Source organism: Nematostella vectensis, chromosome 6 (genome assembly GCF_932526225.1).
Source record: "Nematostella vectensis chromosome 6, jaNemVect1.1, whole genome shotgun sequence".
NCBI classification, from domain to species: domain Eukaryota; kingdom Metazoa; phylum Cnidaria; class Anthozoa; order Actiniaria; family Edwardsiidae; genus Nematostella; species Nematostella vectensis.
In genome coordinates this window covers 4,655,097-4,665,646 of record NC_064039.1, presented here as the reverse complement: position 1 = coordinate 4,665,646, position 10,550 = coordinate 4,655,097, and the positions used below count along the sequence as shown (strand labels likewise).

Here is a 10,550-nt window from a genome sequence, read left to right as displayed (position 1 = left end):
TGCAACCGCTGCCGTGGCTAAGGTGCAACACGTGTGATCAATGCGTTATGCTCTAGGGCATACGTGGGCGGTGGTTTGCTGCGCTTACCGTTCAACTAGGGCGATGGTATAAGGGTGACGCAAGCAAAACTCTAACTTCGAGAACTTTTTCGTCTTGAGGGCTTTCATGTACTCTTTCATCTTCTCTTCTGAGAGCTCCGCGCCGTAGTCATGCAGGATAGCTTTTATGTCCGCCTTGCTCGGGGTATAGAAGACCACCAAGGCCGCGATGTTTTCACGGAACGACTTAGTGATTCTGGTGAGCTGCTGCGTGATCACCCACACGCTGATACCCACGTGGCGCGCGCTGAACGCCAAGTTGACGATCTGGTCAGAGCGCCTCTTTACGTCTTTCGGGGCCGCACAGTCGTCGAGTATGATTAGCGTATTAGTGCCTTCGAAGAGAGCGGAGACAAACCTCAGCAGTATGTCGATTTGACCCGCCTCAGGTGCGATGACAAACGGACGATTGTCGCCCTCGCCGAAGCCGTCGTATGTTTTGTTGTAGACAAAGGTAGGGCACATGAGTACGACGTAGTCGAACTTGCCCCGGAAAGGGCCGCGCAGCCGGTCCACTATGAATCGGGTCTTCCCGCATGACGTCGGGCCCACGATGAGAGCGTTAAATTGGATGTTTTTCGGGTCCATACCGCGCTGCCGCAGCGCTTCGCGCACTTCGTGTCTGTGCTCAGTATTGTATGGACTCTAGCTGTCCGTTCATAAGGTTCATTTGGGCGTTGGCCACCACAAACACGTGACAGTTTACAGTACCCGTGCCGCTTGCCGTGCGTTTTATCTCGAGGTGCACACCGTCGCGGGTATTGACCAATCGGAGACCACCCCCATGGATAGCACTGTCGTCCGTCGTTCGAAGGTCGATCCACAGAGCAAACTTGTTATCGTCATAGACTCGGGGCCGATTGCCGGGGCGGCGGGCGCTCCGCTGTGCCCCTCCGGGGAGGGGCGGACGAACCGCCTTTTCGCCTCCCTCCGGAAATCCGTGGGGCGCAGCCCCTGGCTGAAGACCTTGTTTGGCATGCCGTCGATTGTAACGCGAACGCTCTTGATGTCGGGGTACACGAACTTCTCAGAGTCGCGAGCCCCTGCCGTGTATGGCTCCACAAAGAGGAGCAACAGACCACTCATAGACCTTCGCGGCAGGTTGACACTCTCGTTGATTATGCTGTCCGTCCCTTTGCTAATCACGAAGTTCTTGTGAAGGTTCACTTGCTCGTAGAAGAACGTTGTGCCGTTTTGGTAGGCGGCGGCTGCAGACCGGGCGAGGTTGTCGTCCCTCAGGCTTTCGTATTCCAGCTCTAGATTTTTGATGCCATAGGATAACTTGGTAGCATCGCTTCCAACTACTACCTGGTCAACCGTTGCGAGCGTGATCTCGAAGAGCAGCGCCTCGGAGAGCGCCCTTGGGTACAGTACGCCGTAGTCCGTCAGCAGAGAATGGTCTAGCGGGACGGTGTACTTCGCCCCGTGGGCGGCGTTTAGAGCGTTCTCCTTGGCGTTACTAGTCGCTTTATCGCCAGCCTTGGAGCGAAGCTTGCGCATGTTTTCTGACTGTATGCCCTGCTCCAGGCGGTCCTCTCTCTCGACCTTGGACAGGTAAAGCTCCTCATACGTCTTAAAGACGTCGTAGTTGTTGGTGTCCTGGAGCGTTTCTCCTGCAAACGTGATTTTCAGGCGGCTCACGAGATTTCGGCCGACGTTGTTCACGACGGTATTTTTTGCTTGGCCTGAGATGGAGAGATCGAAACCGACCCTCAAGGAGCCAGGTACGAGCGTGACGCCTTCCGATAGCTTTGGGACAGCAACATATAGCGTCTCGCCTGGGGAGGCTGTCGACGGGTTGAGAGTGACCCGGTGAACAGTTCACTCGGCTTTTAACCCCAGAGGAGTTCTGGGTGTTCGTTGGGGGTCAAGTTTATCGCTGACTGAGATTCCTATTACGTATATTATATATTATATATATATACATGAAGTACGAAGCCGCGTGGCTATGGTGCGGACTGTTAGACATGTCTAATATAGCATAGCACGAGTTGTGCGCACGCATCATGGGTGATGTTGACGTTGACATTGACGATACCTTGCCGGGTGCGTCCGCCGATCGCGGAGCGGGGGACGACGAGACGACGCCCCTTATCCCGTTTGACCCCGACGATGGGGAGTCGATCCCAATTACGAGCACGTCATCGCGTATGCATGCTGCGCATAGCATGGCTACGAGAAGCGCAACGCAAACGACCGCCGAAACCTCGTTCACCACAGAGGGTGCAGCGACAAGACTCGGTCTCCAGTCCCTCAGGGAGGAATACCCAGACCTTAACGAGAATCGGATGCGGTTCCAGTCAGATCATAGGGGGAAGACGCTAATACAGCTTCGCAACCTCGGCAAAGAAGGTTGGACTAAACCAAGACAGGTGTTCAATGAGGACGGGGGCGTCCAACAGGACGTTGCAAATCTGAACGGCTTCAAGCTGGCGATGGGGTCCGTGGCAGAGATAGACGCGGTCATCCAGGAGAACACAGAACGAGTCCGAGAGCTGCAAGGGGTGGTAGCCACAGACAGGGAGACCATCGACGATCCTAACACGTCAGAGAGTCGCCGCCAAGAGGCCCGTGAGCGCAAAGACGAGAGGCTGTCCGAGATTGACGAACTAGAACGCGAAAACCGAGAGCTCGAGAACCAAAAGCCGCTCAGAGAGCGCATCAAAGCCATCTTCAAAAAGTACGGCTTTACCGTCACCGCTATCGGGTTGGCCGTAGCGACGACGATCGCGGCCATTGTGACGTCGCTCGGCAAGTCGCTCTCCTCCGTGGCCAGAGGGGTCGGTAACGGGCTTAAGGCTATCGGGAAGCAAGGCGAGCTTCTCCCTGGGCTAGTAGGCAGCATCGCGAACTTTGTGTTTAAGGCTGCAGGAGAAGCGGTGAAATTCCTTGGCGAAAATGCGTGGCTGCTCATTCTAGCCGTAGCCGCGTTCTTGGTTCGTCGAATGCAAAGCAATCATCGGAACATGTAATACGCCACGGCCACCGCGAGTGCCGACAACCCCGCCTTGAGGACGGTGTGGTCACCTTTTTCGCCCGGTCCGGGTGCGCTTGCCGTTCCGGCGGCAGTCATGCTATGCGCAGCATGCATACGCCTTGCTTCGCTCCTTGCGGTCGATCCCTGGATCAGTCACGTGTTGCACCCTAGGATGCCCACTGGCCATGTTATGAGCACCGACTGGCTTTGTCTCGGTGTTAATCGCGTTTGCTCCGAGCGTCATGGAGTCTGTGGCTTTCTGCAGCTTATTGTTGTAGCCCACGACGCTTTGCGTGTTTATCACCAGATCGCTCGGCATCAGCCACACTCCTGGTGCGACCGCAAGACTCAGTCTCAACTTGGCCTCCTGCACGGCTAACTGGTACCTTTGCACGCTTTGAGCGATGTCGTTTTCTATGATCGCGTCTTCAAGCAGCTTCGAGAACTCCGCCTGCGCCTCCATGGCCGGCCCACCGGCCCAAGCGATAGAGGAACGGACGTTTACCTGCGCGCCAAGCACTGTGTAGACGAACGCCTCGACTGAGCAATCGAATCTTCCTAGCCCTGCTTTTGTCAGCCCCTCACCTTTGGGAGGCGCAAACCAGCTATATTGCACGCCCCCGTGGTCGTCGTTGCGTATGTAACCCACCTGCTTTTCACTATTGTACGTCCCACCTTCGTCGCTAAAAAGATTGAGGTGGCTCGGGTACTCGTCCGCCGCCGTGTCGTAGCCACGGATCACGTGCACGTTGCGATACCCCTGCCCCGGGTAGAACACAAACACATCACCTAGCCCGTGGTTCCGCCCGCCTTTCCATCGGAAGTCCGGCTTACGCGGCAAACCGAACTCTATACATAGACGCTCGAAAGCGGCCTTCTTGTAGGGGTTACCTTTTTGCGTGAACGGGCTGTTGCCAGGCAGGGGGGCGCCGAGCTCGTAGAGTATCCTCCGGGTGGTAAAGAAGACGTGAAACCTTAGAAATCCCCTGACGACAGAGGGGAGCGTGGCGAAAGCGGGTCACTTTGGGACACCCCGCATCCAGCGGTTGCGCACCAGACCGCAAAGTTGAGTTGCTGTGGCCAGTACCCATAGGAAGGCTCCGATAGCCACTGGCGAGACTCCTTGTCGGACTTGTGCGTGACTACTGCCTCTTTGAATATGTCTCGGACCCTAGTCCTGAATGATTTCTCCTCAGCCACGTGTATCTCTAGCTGCGTGAGTAGTGGGGTGACGTCTGAGCCCGTGCTCTCGACGGGGGTCGCGGGCACGGCGTAGAGCAGCTTTTGCGCGAGGGTCAGAGACCTAGGGAAAACGGGTTTTGCGCGTTTGACTTGTTAGGCTATAGCGTGTTTGATATGTTCGGCTATAGAGGCTCCCGCCGCAGTTGCCGCCTTCTTCGTCTCTTCCACCTCCCTTCGGGGAACCGCCTCCTCGTTCAGCGTCCGCCAGCCTTCCCAATCCATGCTCAGTCCTATTAAACACGAAGGCGGGCTATGTTCAACACAATGGTGGTCCTACATACTGTGTTCACCAAAGGCGAACAGACGCTCTTCTTCGAGCGGCCGATAAGGCGCCCACGCTTCGTGGCGCTGTTAAACAGCTGGTATAATCTCGAGCGGGAGCATCAGATAACGACCATAGCCTCCCTCCCGCCCGTCGCTACTCTGCCAGCCGGGCACCACACGGCCGAGTCCATCGTGGAAACGATCAACCGCGCTGAAAGCAAGATTCTGACCGCGAAGCTTGATCCCCTCACCGGGAAGATCGCGCTCATGTCCAATGGCGTTGCGTTCCTGAATGCCGAGCTTTGCGCACTATTTGGCCTAGAGGCTAAAGACGATCAGTTCGGGGGGGGGGGGGGGGAAGGGGGGGCAGGGCCTCGCACTGCCCTTGGGGGAGCCCCCACTTAAGGTGACTTTGCCGAAAGTAGAGGCCCTCTACATCTTCTGCGATATCGTAGACCGCACGCAATGCCTCGCCTTAGGCGAGCCTTCAAACGTTCTCGCTTGCCTAGAAACCCGCGGGGGGGGGGGGGGGGGGGGGGGGCGCACGAGAAAGTCGTCTATGGGCCCGACATTCCCGTTTGTGCCGCAGCATCTTCCTCTGAGTTTGTCTCGAGTATCCAAATATGGATCAGGGATAACTCAGGCTGTTCTAGACAACGAGATAACGCATCATCGACAAGTGCGGAAGAAGTATAAGCGCGCCTTTGCCGTTACCCATGCTGTGTCTGTGGCATCCGGCATCGCCGCAGGGGCGCTTTCCAGCGCCGGGGTGGGGGTCTCTTTGAGTGGGATAGGGGTTCTGATCGGCGGCCCGCTGGCAGGGGTCGCTGGGCTGGTCGGTGTCGTGGGCGCGGGGGTAGTCTCTAGGGGTCTTACGAGCAAGGTGGCTAAACACGAAGACACGATGGTTTTAGCGGAGAGTAAGAAAAACTCGATCAGCGAGCTGGTCTCTAAGGCTCTGCAGGAGGGGCTTATCTCAGACGAAGAGTTTCGGCTAATACTTCAGGAACAAGAGAGATACTACGCGCTCAAGGCCGCTATCAGACCTCGACACGGCCTCGCACCGCGTGAGAAAAAAAGTAGGAAAGGGCCCTCCCTGGAGACACGCGAAAAGATGAAAAAGAGGTTGCGAGAAATTCGCGAGGAGTTCGGGAGCGAGGTGTTCGAGTAAAACTCAGGTTTAAACGCCACGCCAGCGGCTTTTAATTTACGGCCGAAAAACGGTTATTCCGCGCTCCGTAGGTTGGCGGCCCAATCCACGTTCCTCGTTTTTACGGCCCTCAGGTCCTAGCACAAGGCGCTGGCCTCCCCGACATAGATTAATGATTGCTAACCATCGCTATTAACTCATCTACGCGGAGTGTGTTTTGCGTAGATTTACTTCTGCTAAGTATCCATCTACGCAAAGTGGTCCAGACGTAGATTAATAACCAGCAATTATTAATCTACGCGAAACGCGTTTCGGTGTCACCGAAAGTCCCCAGCCTGGGAATGGGGCTGGGGGGTCGGGGGGGGGGGGGGGGGGGGGGGGGGGGGTTCGCGCCTCCCAAGCCTAAGACGGGGCTGGGAGGCCCGGAGGGGCGATTCGCGCCTCCCACTCGTTTCTATAAAAGTCCCCAGTCCCCCACATAATGTATTTGATTCGGCCAAGAGACTAGAGTATAAGATATCTTAAATACCCCCATTTTTACCAGTGTGATTCTTGTTCCTTATTCGCAGTTCCTTTTTCGTCTGTTTCCTTATTCGCTCAGTTCCTTATTCAAATCCGGGGGGGGGGGGGTTACTTACATAATACATTTTAATTCGAGTTGAAACAGTATTTAGGCATTACAGTTTATTCAGAACAAGTCCAACAGCATTTTCGTCGGGTAATTCTGGTTGCTTTAACGTGCTCTGCTGCTAAACGGAGCTGTTAACATGAGACTCTATCTGCTGCAAAAGGTCAAATTACGCAATGCGCGCAATTGCTTTCAGTGTTTTTTCACAAAAACACTGTTTTCGAGAGCTAGACACGAAAGCCAGTCCGTGTTTATGGGTACCAGTCTCTATCGATCACCTAACCACAGGCACCTCGTTTTGTCAAGATGGCGTCTTGCAGTAGCGGACCAAATCAAATCGGGAAAGATCAAGCCAAGAATCGTAAAAGAAAGGACTCGGATTCAAGTTCTGATGAATCAGAGAGTGGAAGCACAGATGAGAGCTTTGATGAAAACTTGGTACGACACCGTTTATTTAAAAGATAGCGTCTATAAGCAGTTATTCTTGTTTATTGCTTCACGTGGCCCTATCGTAGATGCGTTGGTAATATTAGAGAAGCACTCAACATTTTTACCTTAAACCCTTGCAAAAAGCTTCAAGCATTGCTGAGCGTAGCTAATGCAACATGCCATATAGAAAGTGAAAGCCATGTGTATGCAATCCTGGCAATGCTGAAAAGACATTGCTAAGGCCATTGCCCAGGTTGTGTTGTAACTTAGCTTTATATATGCGTATATGCGCTCTGCAATTCTTCTCTTTGCGTACTGGTCAACTGAGCAAAACTCGATAATGTTGGACATATTTGTTCGGCTGGATAGCAGAAAAGAGGAATGGATACAAGAAACGCTCCTCGACACATGCTGTCTATGCAAATTGAATTCCAAGGATGCCATTTGACCTGCTTCTATGTCCAAATCATCCACAGAAAGCTAAAATTGAAATTCAAAAAAATCATTTTCACTGTTTTTTAAGCTGATTGCTTAAAAAAATTCATTCAAGGCCAGTCTTGTCTTATTAACATACTAATAAGGGAGTCTAAGGTTAAGTTCAAAAGTCGTATTATCCATGAGCCGTAATGCAAATTCAATGCAAATGCATTCAAATGAAGATGAAACAATCAACTTGATTCATTTGCAAGCATCTGCATTGAATGCAGCTCATGGATAATACGACATTTGAACTTAGCCTTAGCTTGTAAATTGAGCTATATGAGGAAAATTGCTACAAACAGATACATTTAAATTCTAAGTTTATTTCATGAATTGGAGCATGAAGATGTAACTCATAGACAAATATTTGTGTAAATTTGTATGTGTATCCTTAGAAGTCCTTCACTGTTCTCTCCTATATCATCTCCCCTATGTCCTGATCATCAGAAAATACTCTTGCTTGACCATTTCAGGAAATCCCAGTGGAATTTGAGGCATTCCCCCCAGCAAAATGTGACTTTACAAGCATGAAGAATCTTTTAAAACAGGTGTGAGTTAAATGCTGTTGATAAGAGGCTTATCATAGCCTCCTAGAGTTAATGTCCAAAAGTTTTTTTAATCTAACAATGAGGTATTTTGTTTCAGTTATTTTTGAAAAACACTGTCAATCTCTCAGAGCTGGCAGATCTCATCATTGCACAGGACAAAATTGGAAGTATAATCAAGGTTGGTTGAGGATGTCTTGCTGAGTCGTACCTCAAATCTTTTGCTCTGGGCTTGAACAACCTTTGGCTTTTTCAATTTTGTTTGGGAAAATATAGTGAATAACTCCATCTCATCATTTCACTCTGACCAGAATCTCTCCAGTACAAATTGTAGAGAGAAAAACTTCGAATGAGATCAATCCAGCTGGCATGGAAGGGTGCTGCTGATGAAGCTCTTGATTCAATAATTATTTCTCGTAGAGTGATGGCATTAAAGCGAGGGTTGAAATACCAACCTTTAGCCAATAAGCAGCCTTCCTTTATTGAAATTAGATGTTATCTTTCTCTTGTTAGGTTGTAGATGATGAGGAGCAGGCTGAGGACTCAAATAACCCAAGTGCTGAAGAGGAGGGAGAGTATGAAGAAGAAATCTATGGACTTGTCAGTGTCTTGGACCTCGCCCAACATAAGGTCAATACCTAAGTAGTAGCTTTATCACCTCTATAGTGTGACTGGTGCTACCATGACCTCAAATGCAAAGTTTTAAGAAAGTTAGGCAGTTAGCATGCATTAATCATTATTTTGATTGAGACAAACATGCTGCTATAGGATTTCAATTCATATTCATAGTGTCAAAAAAACCCAATCTGTCATTGAACCACAACCTGTTGGCACTAAAGCTTTTTCTCCATTTAACAACCGTTTCTCTACACTCCCCCTCTCTCGACCAGCCCTTTATAGTTGCTACAAAATATGAGAGATAAATATAGTATTCCCTCTTATCTTTTTAGGAGAAACAATGTGTAAAACAAATCAAGGATTTATTATTGGAGAAATGCAAGGCTTGCTCTAAACCCGAGGCGCTGTCAAGCTTTCAAAATATCCTCAGTAACAAGAGTGTAGGGCTCCTGATCAGTGAGAGGTTTATCAACATTCCGCCACAAATAGCCCCACCCCTGTACAGAACCCTTGGGTGAGTGAATAACTATTTTTATTTGATAGATACTGTATTACTAGTGAAAATTTGCAGTATTGGTTTAACCAATAAAAGAAATCAAAGTTTGTATTGATCACAGCACGGTACTATCAGCTTTTTTTTGAATAATTTCTTTTGCAGAAATGAACTTAAAGAACAGAATAAAAAGGTACAATGACTTATTTATTTGTCAGGCGCACATTTTTACTGTGGACAATGGTCAATTTATTTTTTTTTTCTAGGATAAAAGTTTCAATCTTGACCACTTGCTGCTGATTTCAAAATCCTTCCGGGGAAAAGAGTCAAAGAGTTCCAAGAAAAAAAAAGGGAGGCCTGACAAAAAATCAGCAAAGGTTGATGAGTCTAGTCTCAAAGCGATCAGCTTCAGTAACGTTGAAGATGAAGTGTTTATCAAGGCAAGTGTTTGTAGGCAAAATAGTAGCCTACCTTGTGGTACTTAAAGGGAGAGGGAAGGGGTCCGGGGACAAGAGAAAAAAAAAACTACACTATAAATTGATTAAATAGTGATTTAATAATACCATTGTAAGACTGGCCATGTTCTTGAGTGGTACACTATACCTAGTAGCCTCAAGAAAGTGGCCAGCTTCATGACTTCTTATAATGGCTGCTTATTAAGGTTCAAAAAGTAATCTATGTACCTGTAGTGGCTTGCATCTACATTAAATTTAATGAATTAATGTTTCTGCTATGATGACAATGTATTTGTATTTTGTACCATTATCGGCAACTTGATGCAATTGGCTACTGATGTATATTACTGAGAAATCATTTAGGATTTGTGAAGCATTTGCATTAGTATGCAGTACTTATGCAAATAAAGCTGATTTATTAATTTCTCTTCCAGCAATCCACTTTTTCATTCAGTTACCCAGTGGCTGCTAGTGATGAGGAGACATTACTTGGTGGTAAATGGGAATTTGACGATGCTGTACTGGAACCTTATCGAACAGTAATGGTCATACCATTCAAGCAACTCTCACCTATTATTACTCAAATAGAAGAACTGGTAAATAGTTGATGCATAGGTACAATAAATGGGATAATAAGGTAGGGAAAGTTATAATGATAAAAGCTTTTTTATGCCATATTTGTTAATAAGTTAGGGAAGTGTCATTATTAAACGCGGGGGGGGGGGGGGGGGGGAGCCGCTGTTTGGGTGGGGGGTTGCAACTTTTTTGTTTGGGGAGGGCCTCAATTTTTAAACAGGGTTTAGGGGAGGGCCCAAATTTTAGAACAGGTATTCTGATCAATTGCCGAGCCTCCTGATAGTCCACTAAAATTTGAAAATTTTCTGCAGACAACCCCAGACACCCTATGAATTAAATAAATTCTTTCTAGCCTCTTAATAGTCTGAAATTTCAACATTTTCTGGGAGAACTCCAGACTCCCTAAAAATTAAATAAATAGATATCATGGGCCTCTTGCCTGCACCTTTGTGACTTTGACCGTTTGGTTGGCGCTATGTTTTATCGCCATTTGTTTCATCTTTGAAGTTTTGTTTTCTTGAATTTCTTGTTACACCCACCCCCACAAACTTTTCAGATTGGTAGTATGAAAAAACTGTTCAAATAAGAATTCTG

At 48.9% G+C, this 10,550-nt stretch overlaps 1 protein-coding gene across 1 annotated transcript; it reads left to right on the top strand.

The window, feature by feature from the left end:
* The first annotated feature begins 6,630 nt into the window (after positions 1 to 6,630).
* LOC5521384 (BRCA2 and CDKN1A-interacting protein) lies at positions 6,631 to 10,055 on the top strand. The gene is made up of 8 exons (XM_032366719.2): positions 6,631 to 6,798; positions 7,743 to 7,817; positions 7,915 to 7,995; positions 8,328 to 8,444; positions 8,765 to 8,946; positions 9,091 to 9,118; positions 9,192 to 9,365; positions 9,815 to 10,055. Exons 1-8 carry the CDS (start codon positions 6,667 to 6,669, stop codon positions 9,986 to 9,988), a joined length of 963 nt encoding a protein of 320 aa, XP_032222610.2. The 5' UTR covers positions 6,631 to 6,666; the 3' UTR covers positions 9,989 to 10,055.
* The last annotated feature ends 495 nt before the right edge of the window (positions 10,056 to 10,550 follow it).